The sequence below is a fragment of the Bombina bombina genome, chromosome 11 (assembly GCF_027579735.1).
Source record: "Bombina bombina isolate aBomBom1 chromosome 11, aBomBom1.pri, whole genome shotgun sequence".
Taxonomy (NCBI): domain Eukaryota; kingdom Metazoa; phylum Chordata; class Amphibia; order Anura; family Bombinatoridae; genus Bombina; species Bombina bombina.
In genome coordinates, this window is record NC_069509.1 from 126,181,905 (window position 1) to 126,196,412 (window position 14,508).

Genomic DNA, 14,508 nt, shown 5'->3' on the forward strand with positions numbered 1-14,508 from the left:
GGTGACTGCTAAATTGTAATAGATATCTGTCTGGTGACTGACTAAACAAGTGACCCGTTATGGGAAGTATGGCTGCCTCCATAAGTGAGCATGGCTGCCTTAATAATGCATTTATGTGAGTGCTTATTAGTCTCTTATATATGACTGGTATATGCGTTTTCAAAGGCTACTTAGAATGATTAAACATGTGTGGCTATAGTTCAAGGTAGGAGCTGGTATGTGGTAAAAATGACGTTTTAGTTCCAAGGATATGTCTAACAAAAGCAATGGTAACAATGGTCATATTCTTAGTTGCCAAAACATAGTAATAAGCAGTGTGCTACTGATGAACAGTATCTCATTACCTGACTGTATGGCTACCTTGATAATGCGTGTATGTGATTACTTAAAGGGCCACTGTAAGTAAATATTTTCTATGCCTGTTACTAACTAACTACCCCAAATACGCTTTTTATCAATAGCATTTCATTAACATATCTCTACCGTATACCAGAAATCTTGTCTGCAAATTTAATTGTTTTCCAAACCCACTCTGTGGGTATCCTTTGCTCTGTACCAATCCGTTTACAATACCTAGGTTCCAAAATGGCGCTTTAAACACAAAGTTATTGGTTTAAGTATTTTGAACACTCAGTGCTGAAAATAGTGGGCAGGATAACGTGACATCATCGGCGAATAAAAGATATAACTTTTAGAACTTTATGAAACTTCGTTTAGGAGAAAATATAGGTCAGTAGGTTTTAATTAATGTTTATTAACTTTAATATGTTAGTTGTTTAGCTTAAAAATTATAACAGAAAGTAATCCTTTAATGTTTTCTTAGTAAATATAAATGCTATATGCATGCTCATAGGCTACAGCACTTAGTACATCACTAACACTGTTAGAACTAATCACTGGATGAGGTGATATATCTAATTGGGATACAATGTAAATGGTGCCGGTAGAGCTGCCTTAAAGGGACAGTCTAGGCCAAAATAAACTTTCATGATTCAGATAGAGCATGTAATTTTAAACAATTTTCCAATTAACTTTTATCACCAATTTTGCTTTGTTCTCTTGGTATTCTTAGTTGAAAGCTTAACCTAGGAGGTTCATATGCTAATTTCTTAGACCTTGAAGCCCACCTCTTTCAGATTGCATTTTAACAGTTTTTCACCACTAGAGGGTGTTAGTTCACGTATTTCATATAGATAACACTGTGCTCGTGCACGAGAAGTTATCTGGGAGCAGGCACTGATTGGCTAGACTGCAAGTCTGTCAAAAGAACTGAAAAAAGGGGCAGTTTGCAGAGGCTTAGATACAAGATAATCACAGAGGTTAAAAGTATATTAATATAACTGTGTTGGTTATGCAAAACTGGGGAAGGGGTAATAAAGGGATTATCTATCTTTTAAAACAATAAAAATTCTGGTGTAGACTGTCCCTTTAAGGTAAAAATAAATCAGCAGCCATATTAAACTCACTCTGAAATAACATAGGGTTCTTAGCAGGAGTAGACAGGTCTTATCTGATCCACATAGCTTAGTTTAAGTTAAAGTCCTAGACATTCCTAGGGTCATACGATTAATGCAATACAAGGAATTGTGTTCATCCACACAACACATAAATCAGCGATATAGTATAGCGGGTATTGTGCCTGACAGAGCAATCTTCAAAGATCCTATAGGAGATTAAAAATGCCATAAATTGAAATCTGCCATCACTGCGGAGAAGCTGCTCTGCTCTTTACATATTTACAGCCCCAGCGTTTCCAAGATAATGGTATCAGAGGTTAATAGAGAAGAAATGGGTCTAAGTGTTTAAGAAAGCAGCATACGCGACATGCTGTGATATATCACTTCACACAAAGTAACAGTCAAATTATTGTAAGACAGAGCGTGACACATAGAAGCTATAACATAACTCACCAGTAAGCTAGAACTAAAGGTAATCAGGGAATATATAGTGAGACACAAATCGAGTGTATTTAAGTAGGTTTTAATGCTAACGTTAACACAGTGAAGCATCCATGCAGGAATGAGTTCTAAACAGTTTCCCTGGTATAGGCCCTTTGTGCGTTAACGGGGTTTGCATTGAAAGTCCGTTGCTGCAATATTTTCTGATGGAGCTGTTCCAAGAACTTGGTATGCCGTTGTTTCAATATTAATGACTCACATGCGCTCAACATCCAGAGGGATCCTTCAATGAGGCAGCAGTCCAGTAGCAAGAGAGTTTATTCAGACAGTTAGGCAGAGACACTGCGGAGATCCAGCAGCAACAATAATAAAATTGCAAACATACAGCAGTCAGAGGTGTGCATACTGCGGAGAGACCCAGCAACAGTTAATCTGGCCCACAGTGATATGTCAACCAATGCCAGCTCAAACCAAAAAATGAATAAATGTACCGCAGGGATTCCAAGCTTCTCTCATGGGGCCGATAAGCACATGGACGCTGCTCTCCATCCGCATATGCCCCATCAATAGGCCTGTCAGATCCAGATTTGCTGATTGAACGTGCGCAAACATTTTCAAGCCCGTATGCGCTGAGATCATGCCGGTCATCATGTACAGCAGTGGACACAGGCGGAGCGACAGGAGTTTTAACCGAATTTTTAGCAGGGTAAACAGTGTTGTGGCCCATCTCCTTTTTAAGGCTTAGTCTAGAATCCATGGCTGGAGCTGTAGTAGTCGTTGGAAGAGCCATTGAGGACAGCAATGCGCTGTTGTTTGAAGCCACAGATGGCGCTATGGCCGAGTTCGACCAAGTTATGTGAGAGGGAGATGCTCCGGTTGCCAGAGTTGTTGGCGCTGCTCCCCTCTGCGTGGAAGCTGAGACCAAAAGGCTGATGTCCACCCATGGGCACAGTGCTGTGCTACCTATCATGCTCTGTAAGGCAGGATCAGAGATAGACCTCATTTGGCGGCTTGGTTGTTCCGTTGCACTCACTAATTTGCATAGGTTAGAACAGGACAGGAGGAGCCGGTCTAGTTTAGGCAGTAATATAGCCTTTATTTCATCCAAAGCGTTGATGTCAGTATACAGTTCTTTAATGATGAGCCTCTCCATTGCGTAGGGTCAGAGTAAAGTTATGTACAGTGTGGCGGGAAATAACCCATCACTACGCCAAGCGGCTTATTGTTCGTGAATTGCTTCTCGGGGGCCAAGGGATAGCATGCCTCGATCCAGTTGAGTTCTCAGGCACAAATATTGCCAAGAGAGAGAAGGATGGCGATGGTTCTAGCCACTTTTAACCTTAAGCTACTCGGAGCGTCAAGAGTCCGTGGCCATCTTGGAACGCTGCCCACCAGAAGTCCATTATTCTATATTTTTAAACAATAAAAATTAAAGGTATATTCTGCAGAGACAACAATGATATACCGGCAGAGATTCACCTGGTACCTGTCACTTTTATCCTGTGAGGGATTGGCTGTGCCGCTATCATGTAACATAAAGAGGAATGACTATTGATAAAGGACTCTGATACATGGCAGAGGCTAGCACATGCTAATTATCCTCTTAAAGAAGCTCCGCTGTGTCGGAGGGAAACAAGTTGAGGCTTATTGATCCCTCCCGGCCGCCGTACAAACCTTTTGTTACTTGCCGAACGGGACGTTTGAACTTTGCTCCTATACACTTACCGCAGGTGGTCTACTACTCGGGGAACGGGTCCGAAGAACTGTCATCACAAGTGGACCATTTTAACAAGGAGTTGGACCAAAAGACCCTGCACGGGATCCCAGACAGTGGAGAGGAACTTGCTCCTAGACGTATATTTTGATTTGCCTGTTGATTTTTTATTACCTTGTGAGTGTCTGTCATTTATAGGGGCTTTATATGCACTACATTTGTACTTTTAACATGTGTCACAGGTGCACTTCTGTTTGTTTCTTTAAAGAACTCACATATAAAGAAATAAAATTCCAAGTTGAAGTAATATAACCTTAGCCCAACTACAGTATATAACACACTATCTAAGCAACAACTGACTGTTGCAGGGTTAATGTGAGATGGGAGCGCTAAGATTACCTTTGGGATGTGATACCCACGGAAGTGAACATCTTTTGTAGTCAAATGGGATAAATTTAATGGAACTATATTAGCAAATCTCTGTACTTCATGTATCACTGCATCAGTATATGGCATGTTCTTCCGATCATCCACTTTAGGCAACTGTCCCGGTTTAATGAAAGTCTTAATTTCTTCTTGAACCTTTTCTATAAAAATCACAGGACATATTATTAATATTTTATAAATGCAATTGAGCTCTATTGGACATTAAGGGGGCAGTGAAGTTAAAAATATACTTTCATGATTCAAATAAATTATGCAATTTTAAACAACTTAACAAATTACTTCTGTTATCTAATTTGCTTCATTCTGTTTGCTTACCTTGTTGAAGAGTAGGCTCAGGAGAAGCAATGCACTACTGGTTTAACACATATGGGGGCTAGCTTACGAGTGGAGCATTTTTTATCACTCCCGCTCACACACTAACTCGGCTAGACGTAAGCTTTTTGCGATCATCAGGTATCGTGCATATTACAAATTGAAAGTAAAAAGTTTTCGCTAGCGCTAACCCAAAGTGCACAAAAAAGCCAATGTTAGGATATCGCGACCGCGTTAGCGTATTCCCCCTAGGCTTCAATTTAGCTAAAAAATTCAGGGGGGGGGGGAATGTAACACTTATCCGCATGCAAACCCAATCACATTTTCTTAAGTGCGCCAACTCGACATGAAATATTAAAATTTCACATTCCAATGTTCTCCACATAGAAGGATATGTTCTGTTTATTAATAAATACATATTTCTGTGTATATGTGTGTTTATGTATATATATATATATTAGGGCTGGGCGATATGGACAAAAAAAATTCCGATTTAATCGCGATTTTCTTATAAATGAATATAACACCTTAATGTTTCAATAAAAAATTTATTTAAGACTACAGAATCTTAATGTACATGTTTCTCAATGTCCAATACACTCTGGGAGAATAAAAATACAAACAACATATGTACTAATCAGTTATATAAAATGTGAGTAAGCTCTATACTCTGCAGTAATGTATCTATAGCAAACAATAACAGTGTAAAGTAAGCCAGTTGAGCTCTATAGATTGCAGTATGATTCTAATGCAGAGGAGACAAGCTCTTTATCTTGCAATGGTGACCTATGCCAAGTGAGTCCCACTACACAACACTTCCACAGTCTGTCACCGGCCCCCCAAGCAGTGTTTTCTTGTCCGGTGCAGCAGCAAGCACAGCGGCTCCCTCCAACCATGAATAGAAAGCTGGCCAGCAGGCTGCACGGTCTCCACGCCAAAATACGACATTCAAAGTATTTGGGCACGCAGACCGTGCATCCTGCTGGCCAGCTTTCTATTCATGGTGGGAGGGAGCCAGTGTGCTTACTGCTGCACCGTACAAGAAAACGCTGCTAGTCCATTCAGCACTGCATAGGAATATGTATTTAAAATACTTAGAAAATATTTCTCTATGTGAAAAACATTTTAAGGTGAAATATTTACAGAACATACACAGTATAACAGTTTTTTAAATATGAATATTACATAAATATGATTTTACATGATTTCAGCAACTTGATTGCAAAGGGCTTTAGTGCACTGATATATATGTCTATATATGTGTTTATATGTATTTATGTGTTTATATGTGTGTCTATATATATATATATATATATATATGTCTATATATGTGTTTATATGTATTTATGTGTTTATATGTGTGTCTATATATATATATAGTAGAGCAAAAAATTGTACTCACAGGACTTCTATAAGAAATAACAAAGTTATTTTAATGGAACGTTTTCGGGTATATACTACCCTTCATCAGCATAATGATAGTAAACAGAATCACACAATATATAGTGATAATCAAACAAATCAATCAAATCCCAAACCTGTCTCACAAAGTTGTGGCGCCAAACTAAAGTGCTGAAACGCATACTTGCATTCCACTGTCTCGTGTACCCGGAAGTGCGCTTACGTCACTTCCGGTCCTATTTCACACTACGGCTCAAGTTGCTTATTAATTCACAAAAACTACGTTATGTCTCAAATATAAACTCAAAATACTAGCCGTATTTGCCCTGTGTGTTAACTCTTATATTTATAGTAAATTAGGGTGTCCTGTTTGCAGTAAGCACTGGTAACCATGGCAACAATGAATGCATGCATGTCCGCATGTATTAACCTATGTAAAACAAGTGCTACATTCAATAGTACACAGTGATATCCGCACTTTCTGTTTAAGTAATGCACAGATATACCTATGGTTTTGGAACACAACAGGTTAATTGCACATGTCACCTATTAGTATCACTTAAATTTTTAATCTGCACTGTAATTGCTAAAAATTGCCATTAATATGTAAATTGTGCACATTTGATTTATGGCTATGAAATTGACAAATTAACGATGCAGATAATGATTTTGTTTTATCTACTGAAAACAAGCACATTGTTTTAACATTTAACCCCATATTTAAAAACATATTCTCAGGCTAAATGCATCATTCTATCTAGCATATATTTAATGTTTAACCCCTACTAGGAAATCTTGTATAAATAAAGTACCAGAGAATGTTTTGCATGTTTGCTATCAGTCCATTTAAACAGAAATAGAGCCTTGGTTTAGTTTTTTTTTACCTATCAAAACTTTTTATATATGTGTGCGTGTATGTATGTGTGTGTGTGTGTGTGTATATATATATATATATATATATATAGATATGTATGTATATATACAGGTGAAACTCGAAAAATTAGAATATTGTGCAAAAGTTAATTTATTTCACTAATGCAACTTAAAAGGTTAAACTACTATATGAGATAGACTTATTACATGCAAAGCAAGAAAGTTCAAGCCGTGATTTGTCATAATTGTGATGATTATGGCTTACAGCTCATGAAAACCCCAAATCCACAATCTCAGAAAATTAGAATATTGTGAAAAGGTGCAATATTCTAGGCTCAGAGTGTCCCACTCTAATCAGCTAATTAAGCCATAACACCTGCAAAGGGTTCCTGAGCCTTTAAATGGTCTCTCAGTCTGGTTCAGTAGGAATCACAATCATGGGAAAGACTGCTGACCTGACATTTGTGCAGAAAACCATCATTGACACCCTCCATAAGGAGGGAAAGCCTCAAAAGGTAATTGCAAAAGAAGTTGGATGTTCCCAAAGTGCTGTATCAAAGCACATTAATAGAAAGTTATGTGGAAGGGAAAAGTGTGGAAGAAAAAGGTGCACAAGCAGCAGGGATAACCGCAGCCTGGAGAGGATTGTCAGGAAAAGGCCATTCAAAAGTGTTGGGGACTTTCACAAGGAGTGAACTGAGGCTGGAGTCAGTGCATCAAGAGCCACCACACACAGACGGATCCTGTACATGGGCTTCAAATGTCGTATTCCTCTTGTTAAGCCACTCCTGAACAACAAACAATGTCAGAAGCATCTTACCTGGGCTAAAGAAAAACAGACCTGGTCTGTTGCTCAGTGGTCCAAAGTCCTCTTTTCTGATGAGAGCAAATTTTGCATCTCATTTGGAAACCAAGGACCCAGAGTATGGAGGAAGAATGGAGAGGCACACACTGCAAGATGCTTGAAGTCCAGTGTGAAGTTTCCACAGTCTGTGTTGATTTGGGGAGCCATGTCATCTGCTGGTGTTGGTCCACTGTGCTTCATTAAGTCCAGGGTCAACGCAGCCATCTACCAGGAGATTTTGGAGCACTTCATGCTTCCTTCCACAGACGAGCTCTATGGGGAGGCTGACTTCATTTTCCAGCAGAACTTGGCACCTGCCCACACTGCCAAAAGCACCAAAACCTGGTTCAATGACCGTGGGATTACTGTGCTTGATTGGCAAGCAAACTCGCCTTACCTGAACCCCATAGAGAAAGATGAGAGACATGAGACCAAACAATGCAGAAGAGCTGAAGGCCGCTATTGAAGCATCTAGACATGTGCACGGCTAAAAAATTCGGTTCGTTTTCGGTTCGGATCGATTCAGACTTTTCGAATTTCGTTTCGGATCGAATCGGATTCGGCAAAATTTGAATAAATTCGTTTCGGATTTATTCGGATCCGAATAAATTCGTTTTGGATTTATTCGGATTCGGCTGAATTCGGTTCTATTCGGTTCCGAAATTCGGTATGTTTTAGTACACTAAGTCACTAACACCCATAAACTACCTATGAACCACTAAACCGAGGCCCCCCCACATCGCAAACCCTATAATAACATTATTTAACCCCTAATCTGCCGATCGGATATCGCCGCAACCTACATTATAGCTATTAACCCCTAATCTGCTGTCCCTAACACCGCCGACCCCTACATTATAGTTATTAACCCCTAATCTGCCCCCCCCAACGTCGCCGCAATCTAACTACAAGTATTAACCCCTAATCTGCCGACCCGATATCGCCGCCGCCTACATTATAGCTATTAACCCCTAATCTGCTGTCCCTAACACCGCCGACCCCTACATTATAGTTATTAACCCCTAATCTGCCCCCCCCAACGTCGCCGCAATCTAACTACAAGTATTAACACCTAATCTGCCGACCCGATATCGCCGCCGCCTACATTATAGCTATTAACCCCTAATCTGGTGTCCCTAACACCGCCGACCCCTACATTATAGTTATTAACCCCTAATCTGCCCCCCCCAACGTCGCCACAATCTAACTACAAGTATTAACCCCTAATCTGCCGACCGCAAATCGCCGCCACTATAATAAATGTATTAACCCCTAAACCGCCGCACTCCAGCCAATAGAATGCGAGGTCAATCTGATTGGCTGATTGGATCAGCCAATCGGATTGAACTTGAATCTGATTGGCTGATTGAATCAGCCAATCAGATTTTTCCTACCTTAATTCCGATTGGCTGATAGAATCCTATCAGCCAATCGGAATTCAAGGGACGCCATCTTGGATGACGTCACTTAAAGGTACAGTCACTTAGTCGTCGGATCAAGAAAGAAGAGGATGCTCTGCGTGGGATGTCTTCAGGATGCTGCCGCTCCGCTCCGGATGGATGAACAGAGAAGATGCCGCCTGGATCAAGACTTCTGATGGATGGAAGACCTCTTCTGCCCGATCGGATGAAGACTTCGGCCCGCTGGGTGAAGACACGGTAGGGAGATCTTCAGGGGGGTAGTGTTAGGTTTATTTAAGGGGGGTTTGGGTTAGAGTAGGGGTATGTGGGTGGTGGGTTGTAATGTGGGGGGGTATTGTGTTTTTTTTTACAGGCAAAAGAGCTGTTTTCTATGGGGCATGCCCCCGCAAAAGGCCCTTTTAAGGGCTGGTAAGGTAATAGAGCTGATTACTTTTGTAATTTAGTATAGGGTAGGGCATTTTTTTATTTTGGGGGGCTTTGTTATTTTATTAGGGGGCTTAGATTAGGTGTAATTAGTTTAAAATTCTTGTAATTTTTTTTATTTTTTGTAATTTAGTGTTTGTTTTTTTGTACTTTAGTTTAGTTTATTTCATTGTATTTAATTGTAGGTACTTGTAGTTAATTTATTTAATGATAGTGTAGTGTTAGGTTTAATTGTAGCTTAGGTTAGGATTTATTTTACAGGTAATTTTGTAATTATTTTAACTAGGTAGCTATTAAACAGTAAATATCTATTTAATAGCTATTGTACCTAGTTAAAATAAATACAAAGTTGCCTGTAAAATAAATATAAATGCTAAAATAGCTACAATGTAACTATTAGTTATATTGTAGCTATATTAGGGTTTATTTTACAGGTAAGTCTTTAGTTTTATATAGGATTAATTTATTTAGTTAATTTAATGACAGTGTAGTGTTAGGTGTAATTGTAACTTAGGTTAGGGTTTATTTTACAGGTAAATTTGTATTTATTTTAGCTAGGTAGTTATTAAATAGTTATTAACTATTTAATAGCTATTGTACCTAGTTAAAATAAATACAAAGTTGCCTGTAAAATAAATATAAATCCTAAAATAGCTACAATGTAACTATTAGTTATATTGTAGCTATATTAATAGCTAGTAGGGGGCTTAGATTAGGTGTAATTAGTTTAAAATTATTGTAATATTTTATTATTTTTGGTAATTTAGTGTTTGTTTGTTTTTTTGTACTTTTCTGATGGATGGAAGACCTCTTCTTGCCCCGCTTGGATGAAGACTTCTGCCTGTCTGGATGTCCTCTTCTGCCCCATCGGATGAAGACTTCGGCCCGGCTTGGTGAACACGACTCAAGGTAGGGAGATCTTCAGGGGGGTAGTGTTAGGTTTATTTAAGGGGGGTTTGGGTTAGAGTAGGGGTATGTGGGTGTTGGGTTGTAATGTGGGGGGGGTATTGTGTTTTTTTTTTACAGGCAAAAGAGCTGTTTTCTTTGGGGCATGCCCCAGCAAAAGGCCCTTTTAAGGGCTGGTAAGGTCATAGAGCTGTTAACTTTTGTAATTTAGTATAGGGTAGGGCATTTTTTTATTTTGGGGGGCTTTGTTATTTTATTAGGGGGCTTAGATTAGGTGTAATTAGTTTAAAATTCTTGTAATATTTTTTTATTTTTTGTAATTTAGTGGGGGGGGTTTTGTACTTTAGTTTAGTTTTTTTAATTGTATTTAATTGTAGGTACTTGTAGTTAATTTATTTAATGATAGTGTAGTGTTAGGTTTAATTGTAGCTTAGGTTAGGATTTATTTTACAGGTAATTTTGTAATTATTTTAACTAGGTAGCTATTAAATAGTCAATATCTATTTAATAGCTATTGAACCTAGTTAAAATAAATACAAAGTTGCCTGTACAATAAATATAAATGCTAAAATAGCTACAATGTAACTATTAGTTATATTGCAGCTATATTAGGGTTTATTTTACAGGTAAGTCTTTAGTTTTATATAGGATTCATTTATTTAGTTAATTTAATGATAGTGTAGTGTTAGGTGTAATTGTAACTTAGGTTAGGGTTTATTTTACAGGTAAATTTGTATTTATTTTAGCTAGGTAGTTATTAAATAGTTATTAACTATTTAATAGCTATTGTACCTAGTTAAAATAAATACAAAGTTGCCTGTAAAATAAATATAAATCCTAAAATAGCTACAATGTAACTATTAGTTATATTGTAGCTATATTAATAGCTAGTAGGGGGCTTAGATTAGGTGTAATTAGTTTAAAATTATTGTAATATTTTATTATTTTTGGTAATTTAGTGTTTGTTTGTTTTTTTGTACTTTTCTGATGGATGGAAGACCTCTTCTTGCCCCGCTTGGATGAAGACTTCTGCCTGTCTGGATGTCCTCTTCTGCCCCATCGGATGAAGACTTCGGCCCGGCTTGGTGAACACGACTCAAGGTAGGGAGATCTTCAGGGGGGTAGTGTTAGGTTTATTTAAGGGGGGTTTGGGTTAGAGTAGGGGTATGTGGGTGTTGGGTTGTAATGTGGGGGGGGTATTGTGTTTTTTTTTTACAGGCAAAAGAGCTGTTTTCTTTGGGGCATGCCCCAGCAAAAGGCCCTTTTAAGGGCTGGTAAGGTAATAGAGCTGTTAACTTTTGTAATTTAGTATAGGGTAGGGCATTTTTTTATTTTGGGGGGCTTTGTTATTTTATTAGGGGGCTTAGATTAGGTGTAATTAGTTTAAAATTCTTGTAATATTTTTTTATTTTTTGTAATTTAGTGGGGGGGTTTTTGTACTTTAGTTTAGTTTTTTTAATTGTATTTAATTGTAGGTACTTGTAGTTAATTTATTTAATGATAGTGTAGTGTTAGGTTTAATTGTAGCTTAGGTTAGGATTTATTTTACAGGTAATTTTGTAATTATTTTAACTAGGTAGCTATTAAATAGTCAATATCTATTTAATAGCTATTGAACCTAGTTAAAATAAATACAAAGTTGCCTGTACAATAAATATAAATGCTAAAATAGCTACAATGTAACTATTAGTTATATTGCAGCTATATTAGGGTTTATTTTACAGGTAAGTCTTTAGTTTTATATAGGATTCATTTATTTAGTTAATTTAATGATAGTGTAGTGTTAGGTGTAATTGTAACTTAGGTTATGATTTATTTTACAGGTAAATTTGTATTTATTTTAGCTAGGTAGTTATTAAATAGTTATTAACTTTTTAATAACTATTGTACCTAGTTAAAATAAATACAAAGTTGCCTGTAAAATAAATATAAATCCTAAAATAGCTACAATGTAACTATTAGTTATATTGAAGCTATATTAATAGCTAGTAGGGGGCTTAGATTAGGTGTAATTAGTTTAAAATTATTGTAATATTTTATTATTTTTGGTAATTTAGTGTTTGTTTGTATTTTGGTACTTGTATGATGGATGGAAGACCTCTTCTTGCCCCGCTTGGATGAAGACTTCTGCCGGTCTGGATGTCCTCTTCTGCCCCATCGGATGAAGACTTCGGCCCGGCTGGGTGAACACGACTCAAGGTAGGGAGATCTTCAGGGGGGTAGTGTTAGGTTTATTTAAGGGGGGTTTGGGTTAGAGTAGGGGTATGTGGGTGGTGGGTTGTAATGTGGGGGGGGGGGGATTGTGTTTTTTTTTTTACAGGCAAAAGAGCTGTTTTCTTTGGGGCATGCCCCGCAAAGGGCCCTGTTCAGGGCTGGTAAGGTAATAGAGCTGTTAACTTTTGTAATTTACTATAGGGTAGGGCATTTTTTTTTATTTTGGGGGGCTTTGTTATTTTATTAGGGGGCTTAGATTAGGTGTAATTAGTTTAAAATTCTTGTAATATTTTTTTATTTTTTGTAATTTAGTGGGTTTTTTTTTTTTTAATTTAGTGGGGGGTTTTTGTACTTTAGTTTATTTAATTGTAGATAATTGTAGGTACTTGTAGTTAATTTATTTAATGATAGTGTAGTGTTAGGTTTAATTGTAACTTAGGTTAGGATTTATTTTACAGGTAATTTTGTAATTATTTTAACTAGGTAGCTATTAATTAGTCAATAACTATTTAATAGCTATTGTACCTAGTTAAAATAAATACAAAGTTGCCTGTAAAATAAATATAAATGCTAAAATAGCTACAATGTAACTATTAGTTATATTGCAGCTATATTAGGGTTTATTTTACAGGTAAGTATTTAGTTTTAAATATGATTCATTTATTTAATTAATGAAATGATAGTGTAGTGTTAGGTGTAATTGTAACTTAGGTTAGGATTTATTTTACAGGTAAATTTGTATTTATTTTAGCTAGGTAGTTATTAAATAGTTATTAACTATTTAATAACTATTGTACCTAGTTAAAATAAATACAAAGTTGCCTGTAAAATAAATATAAATCCTAAAATAGCTACAATGTAACTATTAGTTATATTGCAGCTATCTTAGGGTTTATTTTACAGGTAAGTCTTTAGTTTTAAATAGGATTCATTTATTTAACTATAGTAAACTTATTTCGTTTTATTTAAATTATATTTAAGTTAGGGGGTGTTAGTGTTAGGGTTAGACTTAGGTTTAGGGGTTAATAACCTTATTATAGTAGCGGCGACGTTGGGGGCGGGAGATTAGGGGTTAATAATTGTAGGTAGGTGGCGGCGATGTTAGGGAGGGCAGATTAGGGGTTAATAAAATGTATTATAGTGTTTGCGAGGCGGGAGTGCGGCGGTTTAGGGGTTAATACATTTATTATAGTTGCGGCGATTTGCGGTCGACAGATTAGGGGTTAATACTTGTAGTTAGATTGCGGCGACGTTGGGGGGGCAGATTAGGGGTTAATAACTATAATGTAGGGGTCGGCGGTGTTAGGGACACCAGATTAGGGGTTAATAGCTATAATGTAGGCGGCGGCGATATCGGGTCGGCAGATTAAGGGTTAATACTTGCAGTTAGATTGCGGCGACGTTGGGGGGGGCAGATTAGGGGTTAATAACTATAATGTAGGGGTCGGCGGTGTTAGGCACACCAGATTAGGGGTTAATAGCTATAATGTAGGCGGCGGCGATATCGGGTCGGCAGATTAGGGGTTAATACTTGTAGTTAGATTGCGGCGACGTTGGGGGGGGCAGATTAGGGGTTAATAACTATAATGTAGGGGTCGGCGGTGTTAGGGACAGCAGATTAGGGGTTAATAGCTATAATGTAGGCGGCGGTGATATCGGGTCGGCAGATTAGGGGTTAATACTTGTAGTTAGATTGCGGCGACGTTGGGGGGGGGCAGATTAGGGGTTAATAACTATAATGTAGGGGTCGGCGGTGTTAGGGACAGCAGATTAGGGGTTAATAGCTATAATGTAGGTGGCGGCGATATTCGGTCGGCAAATTAGGGGTTAATAAAATAATGCAGGTGTCAGCGATAGCGGGGGCGGCAGATTAGGGGTTAATACGGCAGCTATTTCGGATTCATTCGGTAGATTCGGAAGTATTTTAATAATAATCCGAAACGAACCGCACATGTCTAGAAGCATCCTGGTCTTCCATAACACCTCAGCAGTGCCACAGGCTGATAGCTTCCATGCCACTCCGCATTGAGGCAGTAATTGCTGCAAAAGGGGCCC

At 37.9% G+C, this 14,508-nt stretch overlaps 1 protein-coding gene across 1 annotated transcript in view; it reads right to left on the reverse strand.

Annotated features, from left to right (window-relative positions):
- LOC128642239 (cytochrome P450 2K1) overlaps positions 1-14,508 on the reverse strand; it is a 249,745-nt gene that overhangs the window by 61,250 nt on the left and 173,987 nt on the right. Inside the window, exon 7 of the mRNA XM_053694937.1 lies at positions 4,012-4,199. Coding sequence (XP_053550912.1) covers positions 4,012-4,199 — 188 coding nt within the window. The remainder of the gene's footprint in view (positions 1-4,011; positions 4,200-14,508) is intronic.